Source organism: Staurois parvus, unplaced genomic scaffold (assembly GCF_062004578.1).
Source record: "Staurois parvus isolate SC_StPar_1 unplaced genomic scaffold, SC_StPar_1.0 ptg000867l, whole genome shotgun sequence".
NCBI classification, from domain to species: Eukaryota; Metazoa; Chordata; class Amphibia; order Anura; family Ranidae; genus Staurois; species Staurois parvus.
In genome coordinates, this window is record NW_028318663.1 from 617,929 (window position 1) to 637,500 (window position 19,572).

At 44.0% G+C, this 19,572-nt stretch overlaps 1 protein-coding gene across 1 annotated transcript in view; it reads right to left on the reverse strand.

Moving 5' to 3' along the window:
- Window positions 1-19,572, reverse strand: part of CUNH16orf96 (chromosome unknown C16orf96 homolog) — a 60,682-nt gene that overhangs the window by 39,183 nt on the left and 1,927 nt on the right. Inside the window, exons 2-6 of the mRNA XM_089655758.1 lie at window positions 17,990-18,398; window positions 16,028-16,132; window positions 14,593-14,673; window positions 10,491-10,577; window positions 10,171-10,321 (exon numbers count right to left, since the gene is read on the reverse strand). Coding sequence (XP_089511884.1) covers window positions 10,171-10,321; window positions 10,491-10,577; window positions 14,593-14,673; window positions 16,028-16,132; window positions 17,990-18,385 — 820 coding nt within the window. The 5' untranslated portion in view covers window positions 18,386-18,398. The remainder of the gene's footprint in view (window positions 1-10,170; window positions 10,322-10,490; window positions 10,578-14,592; window positions 14,674-16,027; window positions 16,133-17,989; window positions 18,399-19,572) is intronic.

Here is a 19,572-nt window from a genome sequence, read left to right on the forward strand (position 1 = left end):
AGTGGTTGTAAAGCAGAAAGTCAGTTTATTTAGCACAATCGGTCAATTGCAGCTTGCCGTTGGCTGGAAACTGTACGTTTCTGTCACTGGAATGCACTAATCACCCAAAAAATATTACCGCCAGCCGGCGTGTAAATGGATTTAACTCTTTGAACGTACAATAGTGGTTGTGAAGCAGAAAGTCAGTTTATTTAGCACAATCGGTCAATTGCAGCTTGCCGTTGGCTGGGAACTGTACGTTTATGTCACTGGAATGCACTGATCACCCAAAAAATATTACCGCCAGCCGGCGTGTAAATGGATCTAACTCTTTGAATGTACAATAGTGGTTGTGAAGCAGAAAGTCAGTTTATTGTACACAATCGGTCAATTGCAGCTTGCCGTTGGCTGGAAACTGTACGTTTCTGTCACTGGAATGCACTAATCACCCAAAAAATATTACCGCCAGCCGGCGTGTAAATGGATTTAACTCTTTGAACGTACAATAGTGGTTGTGAAGCAGAAAGTCAGTTTATTTAGCACAATCGGTCAATTGCAGCTTGCCGTTGGCTGGAAACTGTACGTTTAGGTCACTGGAATGCACTAATCACCCAAAAAATATTACCGCCAGCCGGCGTGTAAATGGATTTAACTCTTTGAACGTACAATAGTGGTTGTGAAGCAGAAAGTCAGTTTATTTAGCACAATCGGTCAATTGCAGATTGCCGTTGGCTGGAAACTGTACGTTTATGTCACTGGAATGCACTAATCACCCAAAAAATATTACCGCCACCCGGCGTGTAAATGGATCTAACTCTTTGAACGTACAATAGTGGTTGTGAAGCAGAAAGTCAGTTTATTTAGCACAATCGGTCAATTGCAGCTTGCCGTTGGCTGGAAACTGTACGTTTATGTCACTGGAATGCACTAATCACCCAAAAAATATTACCGCCACCCGGCGTGTAAATGGATTTAACTCTTTGAACGTACAATAGTGGTTGTAAAGCAGAAAGTCAGTTTATTTAGCACAATCGGTCAATTGCAGCTTGCCGTTGGCTGGGAACTGTACGTTTATGTCACTGGAATGCACTAATCACCCAAAAAATATTACCGCCAGCCGGCGTGTAAATGGATCTAACTCTTTGAATGTACAATAGTGGTTGTGAAGCAGAAAGTCAGTTTATTGTACACAATCGGTCAATTGCAGCTTGCCGTTGGCTGGAAACTGTACGTTTCTGTCACTGGAATGCACTAATCACCCAAAAAATATTACCGCCACCTGGCGTGTAAATGGATTTAACTCTTTGAACGTACAATAGTGGTTGTGAAGCAGAAAGTCAGTTTATTTAGCACAATCGGTCAATTGCAGCTTGCCGTTGGCTGGAAACTGTACGTTTAGGTCACTGGAATGCACTAATCACCCAAAAAATATTACCGCCAGCCGGCGTGTAAATGGATTTAACTCTTTGAACGTACAATAGTGGTTGTGAAGCAGAAAGTCAGTTTATTGTACACAATCGGTCAATTGCAGCTTGCCGTTGGCTGGAAACTGTACGTTTGTGTCAATGGAATGCACTAATCACCCAAAAAATATTACCGCCAGCCGGCGTGTAAATGGATTTAACTCTTTGAACGTACAATAGTGGTTGTGAAGCAGAAAGTCAGTTTATTTAGCACAATCGGTCAATTGCAGATTGCCGTTGGCTGGAAACTGTACGTTTATGTCACTGGAATGCACTAATCACCCAAAAAATATTACCGCCACCCGGCGTGTAAATGGATCTAACTCTTTGAACGTACAATAGTGGTTGTGAAGCAGAAAGTCAGTTTATTTAGCACAATCGGTCAATTGCAGCTTGCCGTTGGCTGGAAACTGTACGTTTATGTCACTGGAATGCACTAATCACCCAAAAAATATTACCGCCACCCGGCGTGTAAATGGATCTAACTCTTTGAACGTACAATAGTGGTTGTGAAGCAGAAAGTCAGTTTATTGTACACAATCGGTCAATTGCAGCTTGCCGTTGGCTGGAAACTGTACGTTTGTGTCACTGGAATGCACTAATCACCCAAAAAATATTACCGCCAGCCGGCGTGTAAATGGATTTAACTCTTTGAACGTACAATAGTGGTTGTGAAGCAGAAAGTCAGTTTATTTAGCACAATCGGTCAATTGCAGCTTGCCGTTGGCTGGAAACTGTACGTTTAGGTCACTGGAATGCACTAATCACCCAAAAAATATTACCGCCAGCCGGCGTGTAAATGGATTTAACTCTTCGAACGTACAATAGTGGTTGTGAAGCAGAAAGTCAGTTTATTGTACACAATCGGTCAATTGCAGATTGCCGTTGGCTGGAAACTGTACGTTTGTGTCACTGGAATGCACTAATCACCCAAAAAATATTACCGCCAGCCGGCGTGTAAATGGATTTAACTCTTTGAACGTACAATAGTGGTTGTGAAGCAGAAAGTCAGTTTATTTAGCACAATCGGTCAATTGCAGATTGCCGTTGGCTGGAAACTGTACGTTTATGTCACTGGAATGCACTAATCACCCAAAAAATATTACCGCCACCCGGCGTGTAAATGGATCTAACTCTTTGAATGTACAATAGTGGTTGTGAAGCAGAAAGTCAGTTTATTTAGCACAATCGGTCAATTGCAGCTTGCCGTTGGCTGGAAACTGTACGTTTCTGTCACTGGAATGCACTAATCACCCAAAAAATATTACCGCCAGCCGGCGTGTAAATGGATTTAACTCTTTGAACGTACAATAGTGGTTGTGAAGCAGAAAGTCAGTTTATTTAGCACAATCGGTCAATTGCAGCTTGCCGTTGGCTGGAAACTGTACGTTTATGTCACTGGAATGCACTAATCACCCAAAAAATATTACCGCCACCCGGCATGTAAATGGATTTAACTCTTTGAACGTACAATAGTGGTTGTAAAGCAGAAAGTCAGTTTATTTAGCACAATCGGTCAATTGCAGCTTGCCGTTGGCTGGAAACTGTACGTTTCTGTCACTGGAATGCACTAATCACCCAAAAAATATTACCGCCAGCCGGCGTGTAAATGGATTTAACTCTTTGAACGTACAATAGTGGTTGTGAAGCAGAAAGTCAGTTTATTTAGCACAATCGGTCAATTGCAGCTTGCCGTTGGCTGGGAACTGTACGTTTATGTCACTGGAATGCACTGATCACCCAAAAAATATTACCGCCAGCCGGCGTGTAAATGGATCTAACTCTTTGAATGTACAATAGTGGTTGTGAAGCAGAAAGTCAGTTTATTGTACACAATCGGTCAATTGCAGCTTGCCGTTGGCTGGAAACTGTACGTTTCTGTCACTGGAATGCACTAATCACCCAAAAAATATTACCGCCAGCCGGCGTGTAAATGGATTTAACTCTTTGAACGTACAATAGTGGTTGTGAAGCAGAAAGTCAGTTTATTTAGCACAATCGGTCAATTGCAGCTTGCCGTTGGCTGGAAACTGTACGTTTAGGTCACTGGAATGCACTAATCACCCAAAAAATATTACCGCCAGCCGGCGTGTAAATGGATTTAACTCTTTGAACGTACAATAGTGGTTGTGAAGCAGAAAGTCAGTTTATTGTACACAATCGGTCAATTGCAGCTTGCCGTTGGCTGGAAACTGTACGTTTGTGTCACTGGAATGCACTAATCACCCAAAAAATATTACCGCCAGCCGGCGTGTAAATGGATTTAACTCTTTGAACGTACAATAGTGGTTGTGAAGCAGAAAGTCAGTTTATTTAGCACAATCGGTCAATTGCAGATTGCCGTTGGCTGGAAACTGTACGTTTATGTCACTGGAATGCACTAATCACCCAAAAAATATTACCGCCACCCGGCGTGTAAATGGATCTAACTCTTTGAACGTACAATAGTGGTTGTGAAGCAGAAAGTCAGTTTATTTAGCACAATCGGTCAATTGCAGCTTGCCGTTGGCTGGAAACTGTACGTTTATGTCACTGGAATGCACTAATCACCCAAAAAATATTACCGCCACCCGGCGTGTATATGGATTTAACTCTTTGAACGTACAATAGTGGTTGTGAAGCAGAAAGTCAGTTTATTTAGCACAATCGGTCAATTGCAGCTTGCCGTTGGCTGGAAACTGTACGTTTATGTCACTGGAATGCACTAATCACCCAAAAAATATTACCGCCACCCGGCGTGTAAATGGATCTAACTCTTTGAACGTACAATAGTGGTTGTGAAGCAGAAAGTCAGTTTATTGTACAGAATCGGTCAATTGCAGCTTGCCGTTGGCTGGAAACTGTACGTTTGTGTCACTGGAATGCACTAATCACCCAAAAAATATTACCGCCAGCCGGCGTGTAAATGGATTTAACTCTTTGAACGTACAATAGTGGTTGTGAAGCAGAAAGTCAGTTTATTTAGCACAATCGGTCAATTGCAGATTGCCGTTGGCTGGAAACTGTACGTTTATGTCACTGGAATGCACTAATCACCCAAAAAATATTACCGCCACCCGGCGTGTAAATGGATCTAACTCTTTGAACGTACAATAGTGGTTGTGAAGCAGAAAGTCAGTTTATTTAGCACAATCGGTCAATTGCAGCTTGCCGTTGGCTGGAAACTGTACGTTTATGTCACTGGAATGCACTAATCACCCAAAAAATATTACCGCCACCCGGCGTGTATATGGATTTAACTCTTTGAACGTACAATAGTGGTTGTGAAGCAGAAAGTCAGTTTATTTAGCACAATCGGTCAATTGCAGCTTGCCGTTGGCTGGAAACTGTACGTTTATGTCACTGGAATGCACTAATCACCCAAAAAATATTACCGCCACCCGGCGTGTAAATGGATCTAACTCTTTGAACGTACAATAGTGGTTGTGAAGCAGAAAGTCAGTTTATTTAGCACAATCGGTCAATTGCAGCTTGCCGTTGGCTGGAAACTGTACGTTTATGTCACTGGAATGCACTAATCACCCAAAAAATATTACCGCCACCCGGCGTGTATATGGATTTAACTCTTTGAACGTACAATAGTGGTTGTGAAGCAGAAAGTCAGTTTATTTAGCACAATCGGTCAATTGCAGCTTGCCGTTGGCTGGAAACTGTACGTTTATGTCACTGGAATGCACTAATCACCCAAAAAATATTACCGCCACCCGGCGTGTAAATGGATCTAACTCTTTGAACGTACAATAGTGGTTGTGAAGCAGAAAGTCAGTTTATTGTACACAATCGGTCAATTGCAGCTTGCCGTTGGCTGGAAACTGTACGTTTGTGTCACTGGAATGCACTAATCACCCAAAAAATATTACCGCCAGCCGGCGTGTAAATGGATTTAACTCTTTGAACGTACAATAGTGGTTGTGAAGCAGAAAGTCAGTTTATTTAGCACAATCGGTCAATTGCAGATTGCCGTTGGCTGGAAACTGTACGTTTATGTCACTGGAATGCACTAATCACCCAAAAAATATTACCGCCACCCGGCGTGTAAATGGATCTAACTCTTTGAACGTACAATAGTGGTTGTGAAGCAGAAAGTCAGTTTATTTAGCACAATCGGTCAATTGCAGCTTGCCGTTGGCTGGAAACTGTACGTTTATGTCACTGGAATGCACTAATCACCCAAAAAATATTACCGCCACCCGGCGTGTATATGGATTTAACTCTTTGAACGTACAATAGTGGGTGTGAAGCAGAAAGTCAGTTTATTTAGCACAATCGGTCAATTGCAGCTTGCCGTTGGCTGGAAACTGTACGTTTATGTCACTGGAATGCACTAATCACCCAAAAAATATTACCGCCACCCGGCGTGTAAATGGATCTAACTCTTTGAACGTACAATAGTGGTTGTGAAGCAGAAAGTCAGTTTATTGTACACAATCGGTCAATTGCAGCTTGCCGTTGGCTGGAAACTGTACGTTTGTGTCACTGGAATGCACTAATCACCCAAAAAATATTACCGCCAGCCGGCGTGTAAATGGATTTAACTCTTTGAACGTACAATAGTGGTTGTGAAGCAGAAAGTCAGTTTATTTTGCACAATGGGCAAACTGCAGCACCAACTGTGCACGACAGCCACCAAAAAAAAAAAAGGGTGTATGTCACTTTAAATTTTCGATTCTTTGATAGCTGTGGCCCTTAAGTAACGATTCTGTGTCCCTGAGTAACGATTCTGTGTCCCTGAGTAACGATTCTGTGTCCCTGAGTAACGATTCTGTGTCCCTGAGTAACGATTCTGTGGCCCTAAAGTCTCTGTGGCCCTAACTCTGTCCCTTAATACACACAGGTCTGTCTCTCTTGAATGACCGGAGGCTAATGGAGAATTCTAAGATGGCCGCGATTTATAGCTCCACCATTACACAGTGCTGGCTGGCTGCTGATTGGCTAATGCGATCACATGTCATGAATGCATTATGGGTCAGCGCGCCTTGTCTGCGCGCCTTCCCAGAGATCCCCGCCCCATCTTCTCTGTCCATTTTCTCCGTCGCCACACATGTCGCCGCCATTTTTGGGAAAATTCGATTCGTGCATCCGAAGTTTGCTAATCTTCGGATTCGTCGCGAATAGAATTTTCCAAATCTTCGGAACGAATTCCACTTCGTCATGTTCGATTCGCTCATCTCTAGTCATTAACATCCCCAGTGACTTTTTTTTTTTTTTAATTTTATATATTTTTTATTTTATTATTTATGTTTTTTTTTTTTTTTTATACATATGTATAGTGACACTGTACTACTTGTGGGGGGTTATGAAGATTTTTTTTTTTTACACTGATTGCTTTTACACCCATAAAGGCTATAAAAGCAATAATTTATTTTATATATATATATATATATATATATATTTATTTATTGAAATATATTTTGAAATATATTAAATATGGCCAAAATTGTAATATTTCAAATATATGGCAATATATTTGGGAAGAATATTTTTAAAATATATTTCAAATATATTTTTCTTCCATATGGGGACTTATGATTAGAAAACGGAATGAACGAATTCTGCTAGTGTATGGCCAGTTTTACTCAGGGTAGTGCCTGGCTATGGCTGTCTAGGTACCTGGGATGAACATTGTAAATAGCAACAAAGTCATTGTGTTCACCTGTCCCGGCTCATGCACACCTCCATAGATAACACACGGCTAGGGACAAAGTCTGTGTGTACATGTGGAGCTTAGTAACCAGACTTGGCTGCCAAGAGTGTCATGTCGACTTACTTGGCTGTGAATGGGCCGGGACCATCCAGACAAAGCAGTACACGTCTACAGATGCTGACTGCGGCAATGCCAACCACAGCTTCTGCAATTAGGGCTGAATGAGGTTAAAGGGGAGAATGACGCTGCTACTCCATGTCTGGTACAAAAAACAACAACTCCGAGCTCGGGATCCCCCTGCTTACTTCCCCTTCTTATTGGAGCAGCCCCGACCCTTGAAAAAAATCTTTATACATATCTTTTTTAGCTGTCTTAGAAGAGAAGTTTGGGAATATAAAAAAGACCTCTAAGACTGAGAACTGAGTGATCAAACACCGCTGATTGCTCAGTTCCCGGTTATCAGTGAGCAGAGAGCTGGTAACTGTCAGTCTCTGGCTCTTTGCTCTGCCCCTCCAGGGCTCACTGTCTATGAAGTGAAGGGTCTGGAGGAGGACCAGAGGAGGGCTACAGGAGTCTGCTGATTTCTGAGACCAGAGGAGATGGATACAAGAGGGTGCTGCAGCCTCACAGAGTGGTGCAGGATCTGTAGGAGGAGTTCTGTTCTCCTCTATGCTGCTGCCTGCTGAGACTGGTAGTGGGGGGTTGCAGAGATGAGCCTCTCTGCAGTTGCATGGAGAAACGCAGAATCTGGCAGAGGAGTTCTGTCCTCCTCTCTTCTGCTGACTGCTGAAACAAGGTGGAGACAAGGGGGGTGCCACAGCTGCAGGAGCGGTCTGAGGGCCACAGACCACTGGGGGGCCAGATTCAGCCCTCGGACCTTGTGTTTGACCTGTGTCATAGAGAGTTAGTAACCTGAAGCAAGGACAAAGGTCTCAGTATTCTGCTCCCACTAGCTGCTTACGTTTTCTGGGGCATTTATTCCGTAAGTAACAAAGCCACAGATTAGGCAGGACAGCCAAGGAACTAGCAACATACACGGCTCAAAAACATGAAAGGAAGACATTGAAAACACATCAGATCTCAATGGGGAAATGGATCTCTATACTGACATGGACTGGGTAATGTGTCAGGAACGTAAGGACGCCCCATCTTTTGACGGAAATGAAAATGACACCACGAAAATCAAAGTGAAAAAATGATGCAGCAGGCGAGTCCATTCTGCTGAAATGTCATTGCAGCAACTCAGAATGGTCCTCAGTAGTTTGTATGGCCCCCATGTGCTTGTATGCATGCCTGACAACATCGGGGGAGGCTCCTAATGAAATGACGGCTGTTGTCCTGGGGGATTTCCTCCCAGCTCTGGACCAGGGCATTACTGAGCTCCTGGACAGTCTGAGGTGTCGGATGGACCGAAACATGACATCCCAGAGGTGTTCTATTGGATTTAGGTCAGGTGAACGTGGGGGCCATTCAATGGTATCAATTCCTTCATCCTCCAGGAACTGCCTGCATACTCTCCCCACATGAGGCCGGGCATTGTCGTGCACCAGGAAGAACCCAGCACCCACTGCACCAGGAGGAGTCCAGGACCCACTGCACCAGGAGGAACCCAGGACCCACTGCACCAGGAGGAACCCAGGACCCCCTGCACCAGTGTAGGGTCTGACAATGGGTCCAAGGATTTCATCCCAATACCTAATGGCAGTGAGGGTGCCATTGTCTAGCCTGTAGAGGTCTGTGCGTCCCTCCATGGATATGCCTTCTCAGACCATCACTGACCCACCACCAAAACGGTCATGTTGCACCATGTTACAGGCAGCATAACATTCTCCACGGCTTCTCCAGACCCTTTCACGTCTGTCACATGTGCTCAGGGTGAACCTGCTCTCATCTGTGAAAAGCACAGGGCGCCAGTGGTGGACCTGCCAATTCTGGGGTTCAATGTCAAATGCCAACCGAGCTCTATGGTGCCGGGCAGTGAGCATAGGGCCGACTAGAGGACGTCGGGCCCTCAGGCCACCCTCATGAAGTCTGTTTCTGATTGTTTGGTCAGAGACATTCACACCAGTGGTCTGCTGGAGGTCATTTTGTAGGGCTGTGGCAGTGCTCATCCTGTTCCTCCTTGCACAAAGGAGCAGATACCGGTCCTGCTGATGGGTTAAGGACTTTCTACAGCCCTGTCCAGATCTCCTAGAGTAACTGACTGTCTCCTGGAATCTCCTCCATGCTCTTGAGACTGTGCTGGGAGCCACAGCACACCTTCTGGCAATGGCATGTATTGATTTGCCATTCTCGAGAAGTTGGACTGCCTGTGCAACCTCTGTAGGGTCCAGGTATGGCCTCATGCTACCAGTAGTGACACTGACCCTAGCCAAATGCAAAACTAGTGAAAAACAGTCAGAAAAGATGAGTAGGGAAAACATGTCAGTGGCCTCCACCTGTAAAACCCTTCCTGTTTTGGGGGTTGTCTCATTGTTGCCCATCTAGTGCAGCTGTTGTTAATGTCATTAACACCAAAGCAGCTGAAACTTATTAACAGCCCCCTGTGCTACTTACCTGACCAGATCAATATCCTGGAGTTTCAGCGGCTTGATGCCAGACTCGGATTAAAAAGTCTTCCTTTAATTTTTTTGAGAGCTGTATAAAATTCTGCAATACAAGCACCTCACCATTTTTTTTAACAGCTGAACTCCAGGATAAGCAAATATTGTCTGAATACAAGAGTCACGTGTATCCTCTTTGAATCTTGATGTGCTTTGTGTATTTCTTTCAGACTTGTGCAGTAATCCAGTGTGAGACTTCCTGTAAAAAAGACCGTCAACTGCCGCCTTCTCTCCTTGTGCTGGGTGACTGGTCATGTCTCCATCCCCCCTGTAGTTTCCTGCAGGCAGCCTGTAGAGGGTGGAGACTGCTGAGCCCCTCCCACAGCTCTGCTCTCTGCACAGGTTCTGTACAGCACAGTGCTGATGTCACTGCTACTTTTACTAGGTAACATCTGGGTTTGCAAAGGCATTTGAGGCACAAAAAAATCAAGCAAGCTGAGCTCAATTGAAGTTATTTACCAGTGCATCAGATGTCACTCACCTATCTCCAGGTCCAGCCGTTTCAGCTCTTCCTCGATACTCTGAACTCGATTCTGCAGCCCCTCGTGTCTGCTGCTGAGGGTCCCCAAACCGTTCAGAACCTTCTTCACGTTCCTCTGCTTTGTGTCATTGCTGAGAGCCCAGTCTGAACTCTGTTGTGAGCAGAAACGGTTGTCACATGAGATAGACACACGAGGAACATGCTGGAGGTCATCATCTGAGTGCTTCTACCAGCAAGAAGTGTAATTCTGGGTTTGATCATTATATACGGTATATACCCAACACCTCCACAGTACATACCCTCATATACTCTACACTCACTTTGTCAGTCAGTGCATCATGTAGCGATGGCCAGGTCACCAGCTCTGCCGCGTCGGGGTAAGAGTGCAATCTCTTCTGCAGACCCTCCTACAAGCAATGGTAGACATGATAAAGTGGACCTGTCACAAAAAGTCATACTTTACAAGGATCAGTCAGGCCCATGTCAGTATTACTGGAACTGGGATTTGGGCATTTTATGGTTTTGGTAAATTCACCTCCGCAACATCTCCAACCTCCTCAACATCTCCAACCTCCGCAACATCTCCAACCTCCGCAACATCTCCAACCTCCGCAACATCTCCAACCTACTCAACATCTCCAACCTCCGCAACATCTCCAACCTCCTCAACATCTCCAACCTCCGCAACATCTCCAACCTCCTCAACATCTCCAACCTCCGCAACATCTCCAACCTCAGCAACATCTCCAACCTCTGCAACATCTCCAACCTCCGCAACATCTCCAACCTCCCCAACATCTCCAAGATACACCCATTCCTAACCTCAGAAACCACTAAGCAACTTATTCCCTCCCTGGTTATATCTCGCCTTGACTATTGTAACTCCCTCCTCATTGGCCGACCTCACCGCAGGCTATCCCCTCTTCAGTCTATCATGAATGCTGCTGCCAGACTCATCCACCTTACTAACCGTTCTGTATCTGCCACCCCTCTCTGCCAATCCCTCCACTGACCTCCACTCAGTATCCTCCACCCCTCGTATCTGCCACCCCTCTCTGACAATCCCTCCACTGGCATCCACTCAGTGTCCTTCATCCCTCTCTGGCCTCCACTCAGTACCTCCATCCCTCTCTGCCAATCCCTCCACTGACCTCCAATCAGTGTCCTCCATCCCTCTCTGCCAATCCCTCCACTGTCCTCCCATTCAGTGTCCTCCACCCCTCTCTACCAATCCCTCCACTGGCCTCCACTCAGTGTCCTCCACCCCTCTCTGCCAATCCCTCCACTGGCCTTCACTCAGTGTCCTCCATCCCTCTCTGCCAATCCCTCCACTGGCCTTCACTCAGTGTCCTCCATCCCTCTCTGCCAATCCCTCCACTGGCCTCCACTCAGTGTCCTCCATCCCTCTCTGCCAATCCCTCCACTGGCCTTCACTCAGTGTCCTCCATCCCTCTCTGCCAATTTCTCCACTGGCCCCCATTCAGTGTCCTCCACCCCTCTCTGCCAATCCCTCCACTGACCTCCACTCACTGTCCTCCACCCCTCTCTGCCAATCCTTCCACTGACCTCCACTCAGTGTCCTCCATCCCTCTCTGCCAATCCCTCCACTGGCTTCCCATTCAGTGTCCTCCACCCCTCTCTGCCAATCCCTCCACTGGCCTCCACTCAGTGTCCTCCACCCCTCTCTGCCAATCCCTCCACTGACCTCCAATCAGTGTCCTCCACACCTCTCTGCCAATCCCTCTACTGGCCTCCACTCAGTGTCCTCCATCCCTCTCTTCCAATCCCTCCACTGGCCTCCCATTGCCCAATGGATAAAATTCAAAACATTAACAATAACATATAAAGCCATTTATAACTCCGCCCCAAATTACATCACCAATCTTGTCTCCAAATATCACCCAAACCGTCCTCTCCGCTCCCCGTACGACCTCCTGCTCTCTAGCTCTCCAGGACTTCTCCAGAGCTTCCCCCATCCTCTGGAACTCTCTACCCCAGTTTATCAGACTATCGCCTACTCTGCTCACTTTTAGGTGATCTCTGAAACTCTCTCTCTTCAGGGAATCCAATCCTGCCTTCAGCTAGCAATGGCATTTATCTATCTGTCCTACCAGTCCATCCCCCACAGTTATTACCTTTCGTACCACTAGCCCCTCCCTCTTAGATTGTAAGCTCCAAGGATCAGGGCCCTCCTAACCCTCTTGTATTGAACTGTATTGTTGCTGTATTGTCTCCCGTTATATTGTAAAGAGCTGAGCAAACTGTTGGCACCATAAATCCTGTATAATAATAATAATAATAATAATAATCAGAGCAGAATAGGGTACTATAAGTGGATTAGAGGTTAACTTATTGTTAGGCTTAGCTATGGTGTGTTAAAGCTGAACTCCGGGTATGATGCGTATTGCATACTTACATCGGACCATCTTCCAGGGCCTGTGTCAAGTGGCTTCCCCTCTGCACACTGACCATAAGGGGTTGCCTTTTACAGAATTTTTTCAGTTAATACAAGGCTTCTCTGATTGGACAAGGTGGCATCTCTAGTCTCCACCTCGTCCATTCAGAGAATACCTTGTAATTAAAATAAATAAATATGTATATGTATATGTATGAGGCACGAGTGACCCCCTGTTGTCAGTGTGCAGAATGGAAGCTGCTCAGCACAGGATCTAGAGAATCACAAAGAACACTGTAGTAGCGCAACTACTGCAGTGATTGTCAGCTTCCCCAGTGGCTCATCAGGCATAAGACAGGCATTCATTCTTACAGCGGCTGTTTTGGGCTTCTGGCATTTTTTTCTACAGCCAGTAAACCCCCCAGCATGTCAATGCACACATAGACTGTAATCAGCGTTTTTCTGGCAGGGACATTTTCTGGCTTGAAAAACCCCAGGACTGGTGGGTTTAGAGAGGGGTTATTTTAGCTGTAAAACTGTGGCAAACCAGTGTTTTTGAGCATATTTTTTCTATGCAAAATTTTTTTTGTGCCAAAAAACGCCAAAGAGGCAAAGTACAGCTAAACGCTCATGCCATAAAACGCAGAAAAACTTTATACAGCTAATGCTACTGGCATTTTTAAAACGCCCAGTGTGCGTGAGGACCAATGTGAGTATTCAAAAAATATCATACCTGTAGTTCAGCTTTAAAGTGGCTGTAAGCTCTTACATACACCCAGTGAATTTATAAAGCTTGTCTGAGAGTTCAGAAAAAAGGGGGAAGAGAGCTGCAATTATACTCTGCAGAGTCTCGTAAAGAAAGCTCTGAGAGCTGATTGGAGGGAAGGGACACACCCACCTTCACACAGCTCACAGGAACAGGGCTGAGGGCTGGAGCCCCTCCCCTGTCACCATTTTTCTCTTGGTGTCAGGAAAACTGGTCAGAAGTAACTTGTAGCATAGCTGATAGCAGAAGAACAAATCAGCAGACAGAAATGACACTTCGTTCTCTATACCTAGATTGTAAGCTCCAAGGATCCTATCCCTCTTGTATTGAACTGTATTGTTGCTGTATTGTCTCCCGTTATATTGTAAAGCGCTGAGCAAACTGTTGGCGCCATATAAATCCTGTATAATAATAATATATGCTTTCTTCATTTTCATGTCTGAGGTTTACAACCACTTTAAAGAAGAAATCGGGAAAAAAATGTATTTTCCCATATAGTGAGGCTGTGCCTGCACTGCATGGGTAACATGCTTGTTTTTGTCTAGGGGCTCTGAAAGTGAAGGCATACTTAAATAATCCACTGAGCGAAAGAGAGTGGTCCCTGCTGCTCCTGCTCCCCCCCTTGCATGCTAGCGGTCTTGTGAATGGGCTGTTCCTGACGTCATCAAGCCCATAGACCGACTCTGGACGTGAGGACGTCAGGAAAAGTCCACCGCTGGACGTGGGGGAGCACGGTTTTCCAGAGGAACAGAGGACAAGGTAAGTACAGCTTATCCCTGAGCCGCTAGACAAAATGAGCATTTAACCCATTCAGTGTGGGAACAGACCCACTGCATGGGAAAATAAAAAGATTTCACTGGAGTTCTGCTCTACGTTTTAGAGGCCGGGAGGTTAAAGTGGAAGTGAAAGCAAACTACTAGTGTTGCTCAATAAGTTTTCTAAATAAGACATGCTTGTCAGACAGGATCTGACCCCCCTTTTTTCTACTAAATTCCAAACAATACAGTTTGGTCAAGGACCGCCCCAACCTTTGACTGGATAGTGATGAGGTCAAACCTTTGTTCTCTCTCTTCCTATTGGTCAGCCCCCTGTCTACTGTAAATGGAAGTATTACCTTTCTTTTCCAGGCTGTATCCTGTTGTGCAGGAAACTACAATAGCCAGATATAAAGTCAGACTAACATACTATGTGAGAAAACATGAATTACATTTTGGAGTGAGTACAAAACTAAGTGGTGGAGGCCGGTCTTGGAAAGTCTTACCGTCTTTTCCATTAGCAGTGGAATGTTGTGCGTCTGCCCCTCCAGGTCTTGCAGTCTCTTCTCCACCTCCCGAACGTTTATCTGTAAGACAAATTCAGGCAATGAAAATCATTATCAGAACTTTGAAGAAACACATCTTTGGAACACAGACACAACTATAGTAATAGACAAGGGCTAGTGTGCAACTAAAACCTTCCCAGGTATACAAGCTGTAAAGATCAGCCTTCACCATCTGCTGGTTGATAAGCAGTACTGCATCTCATTTCTTTGCAATGCACCCCTGGCTTAATCAAGAAAGCTTCATCAGACTGCTGTGCATTCAACCACCACTCCAACATGGAAGAAAAATATATTTTAAATATATTTTAAAAATATTCTTCCCAAATATATTGACATATATTTGAAATACTACAATTTTGGTAGTATTCAATATATTTCAAAATATATATATTTATATATATATATATATTTATATATATATAAAATTATACAGGATTTATATAGCGCCAACAGTTTGCTCAGCTCTATATATATACTGCACGTTGAAATGCATTTTTTATATATTACAAAATATATTAAAAATCTTTTTTTAAATATATATTTTTTTAAATATATTCTTCAGATTTTTTTTTACATATAAAAAAGTAATTTTAACATATATTTGTAAATGCATTCCAAAAATGTAGATTAAATGTATTTTTAAAGACATACAGTATATTTGAAAATTTTACCTCGTATTAAACATTTTGTATGGTAATTCACTAGGCCGGTGCACCCTCTGTTTGTTCTTTCCCCATTCAGTATATTTGGATATCCCCGGTCTTTTGAGGGCAGCAAGGTGTGCATATTGTGGCAGCACAGTGGCTAAATGGTTAGCACTTCCGCCTGGCAGTACTCGGGTCGTTGGTACAAACCTAAACCACGGCATCACCTGCCTGGAGTTTGCATGTTCTCCCTGTGCCTGCGTGGGTTTCTTCCAGGTACCCTGGTTTCCTCCCACACTCCAAAGACATGCTGGTAGGTGAATGGTTCCTGTCTAAATTGTCCCTAGTATGTGTATGTATGAATGTGAGTTAGGGACCTTAGATTGTACACCCCTTGAGGGTTAGGGACTGATGGGAATGTACAATATATATGTAAAGTGCTGTGTAAATTGATGGCGCTATATAAGTACCTGAAATAAATACATATTGCAGAACAATCATGATGTGGTCCTAGCCTAGCCCCAAGAGCAGGAGCATTTGTGTTCGATGGTTCTTTATTTATCCCAAATGACTAAAAGAAGAACTTTCCCATTGCTTCCAGTAAGAGTCTTATTTTCCCATGCAGTACTGGAAAAATGAAAGGAAACCTCTTATTGGCTACTAAGGACAGCACATCTTCCTTTCTTCCTTTCCAATGATGCTCAGTGACTGTATTGCTACCCAGAACCTACCTTAGTAACCAGGTCATTGAGGGAGGCCAATCTTTCTTGCATCACGTTGTTGGCTTGCTGGAGACCGTTGAAGGTGCTGAGAAGTTCCTGGAAGGCACTCATGGCCTAGGGAGATAAAAAGGATACAGAAGTTCATAATCAGACGATTAGGAGCTGTTCCATACCTCTGTAAAAAGACCCTTCAGAACACTTCCATATTTCTTTCAAAGTCATTATAGCCTGGATTTAAAGAGAACCTGTCATACAAAATAGAGCACATAAACACCATAGTTATTTAAGTGGACCTTATGTAAAAATGGGCCCTCAGAGCTCTAGCCCTAATTGCACACTATGGCAGACTTACCTCCAACAGTGCCCTCCTCCAGTGATGTGATATTGATCCATCACCGCCATTGACATCTAAATATGCGCGGTTAGTTTTGTTCTGAATCAAAATTCTGACACATTTTTTGTTATTTGGAAATTCAGATGTATCCAAATTTTTTAATTACAATAGCGATGAAATTAAACAAACCTGAAACAACGAAACTAAATTTTGTCCGAAATTCTAAACAAATTTGAAAACTAAATCAAATTCGAAAAAAAATTTGAAATATAAACATATTGCTGAATATTGCCAATTTCCTTCAAAGACTGCGTGTATTAGTGTTAAAATATAGTCATCTTCTGAAATTCAAACTTCGAAAAGAATAGAATAGAATAAATCTGAATAGAATAGAAAATAAAAGAATAGAATAGAAAAAAATTAATAGATTTGAACAGAATAAAATAGAAAGAATATAGCCGTCTTTCAAAATTCTAATTTTGAAAAGAATAGAAGAGAACAAAACAGAAAAGAATCAAATAGAATAGAACAGGCTAGAATAGAATAGACTAGAACAGAATAGAAAAGAATAGAGTAGAAAATAAAAGAATAGAATCAAATAAAACAGAACATAAAGGAATAGAATAGAAAAGAATAGAATGAAATAGAATAGAAAATAAGGGAATAGAATAGAAAACAAAAGAAACAGAAAAGAAAAGATTAGAATAGAAAAGAATAAAATAGAAACAAATACAATAGAGTAGAATAAAATAGAATATAGCCACCTTCTGAAATTCGAATTTCAAAAAGACAAGAATAAAATAAAACAGAATAGAATAGAAAAGAATGCAGTAAAATAGAACATAATAGAATAGAAAATAAAAGTATAGAATAAAATAGAATAGAAAAGAATAGAAAAAAACAATAGAATAAAATAGAAATTCTAATAGAATAAATTTGAATGCCGACTGAGACCTGGGAGGAAGGGTAGATAGTCACCAAGGTTCCAGAAGTACCAAGTATTTCCAAGGATTCAGACCAGAATGGAGCAGTGGAGGAGAATGGGGAAGGTGTGTGTAGTGGTTGGGAAAGTGAACTTCTAAGAGAACCTGTCACTTTACCTTAAAGAAGTACTCCAGTTACATTTTTTATTTTCCCATGCAGTGGGGCTGTGCCAGCACTGCAAGGGTTAACTGCTCGTTTTGTCTATGAGCTCATGGAAAAGCTATACTAACCCCATCCTCCGATCCTCTGGAAAACCGTGCTCCCCCATGTCCAGCGGTGGACTGTTCCTGCAATCCTCATGTCCTGAGCCGGTCTATGGGTGTGATGACGTCAGGAACAGTCCATTCATAGAGCCACTAGCATGCAGGGGGCAGGACCGTCAAGGACCGGCCTTGCACTTGGGGGATTGACGGATTAGGCAAGTTTATCTCAGCTTTACGATCCCCTGGACAAAAATGAGCATTTGACCCATGCAGTGCGGGCACAGCCCCACTGCATGGGAAAATACATTTTTTTCCCAGATTTCTTCCTTAACTGGACAAAGGAAGACATTCTCTTTGAAATTTGCCAGGTGGGCTAATCCTTTCCACCTTTTTTGACATTCTTCTGGCATCGGGCTTCAAAAATATCAACCAAGTTTGGAAACATCTGACCTTATTCACTCCATTTTCGTTGACCTCCATCCGCTTCTTGAGCTGCATGAGTTGCCACATCTCCTCCACGGGCTTGTTCTGTGACTGGCTACCTTGCAGAAGGCTGGTAGAGCTGGGCAGAGAGTCTAGCTGTAGAAGTCTGGCCTCCATCTTGGATACTTTGTCCTGTAGCTGGTGGAAGAGAGTAGACGGTCTGCCGGCGTCCTCCACTTGAACTGACCCAGGCTGCATGAACTCCCTCTCCTCCGGGGACAGTTTTCTTCGTACATCCCCAAGTTGTAGGTGATCCAGGAGACCATGGAGCAGAGAGTGGAGGGCGTTGAAGTTCACAGCTCCGAGTTCAGGGGAACCTATTGCTAAGTTTAGAAGCTCTTTGAGAGAAACAGAGCTGGACATTATGACTGGAGACCTGGAGGAAAGAGAGGATTACAAATCAAAAGTAAAAAAAAAGTGCTCACCCAGAGACAGACCTAAAATGAATGAAGACCTGTCATGAAGTTCCGTCATCAGTTTGATGTAGGTTGCTCAGACTTTTCCAATATTATTTGGTTGGCCATACGTGGCCGTTATTGGAACTCCTATAAATACAGTTGCCTGTTAGTGAAGTCAGTAAGACTCTGTACAGCCTCTCCACTCTTTCCCTTCCTGACACTTTTTTTTAATCCACATAGGAGTCTTTGGGTGGACATCCTCAGTGTCTACACTGTGGCCCACATTTCATGTCCCATTTAAAAAAAAAATGCATGCCGAGCAGGGCCGGATCTAGCCTCTCTGAACTGGGGGTGCAGTACAAAAGTCAAGGGGCATAATGACAACACTGTGAGAGTCACTGACAGGATGTCATACAGTGTCAGGACCCGGGAAACACTAATATGTATTAGGCTGTCATCAGATTAGGATGATTAAACAGAGCCTGTGCCCCCTTATATCAGATGTACCTATCAGAGTCACCATTTATATCAGGAGTCCTCATCAGAGTACACCTTTACTTCAGATTCCCATCAGAGTACCCTCTTATATCAGGGTCCTCATCAGTGTGTTCTGATCAGAGTGCCCCGTTACATTTGTGTCCCCATCAGAACACCCCCTTACATCAGTGTCCCCATCAGAGTGCCCCTTATATCAGGCTTCCCATCAGCGAGTTTCGATCAGAGTGCCTCCTTACATCAGGTATCCCAATCAGAGTGCCCCCTTACATCGGTGTCCCCATCAGAACACCCCCTTGCATCAGTGTCCCCATCAGAGTACCCCCTTATATCAGGGTCTCCATCAGTGTGTTCCGATCAGAGTGCCTCCTTACATCAGGTATCCCAATCAGAGTGCCCTGTTACATCGGTGTCCCCATCAGAACACCCCCTTACATCAGTGTCCCCATCAGAGTGCCCCTTATATCAGGGTCCCCATCAGCGAGTTCCGATCAGAGTGCCTCCTTACATCAGGTATCCCAATCAGAGTGCCCCCTTACATCGGTGTCCCCATCTGAACACCCCCTTACAGCAGTGTCCCCATTGGAGTGCCCCCCTTACTTGGATTGTCCCCATCAGTGTGCCTCCTTACATCAACTGTCTGCATCAGATTGACTC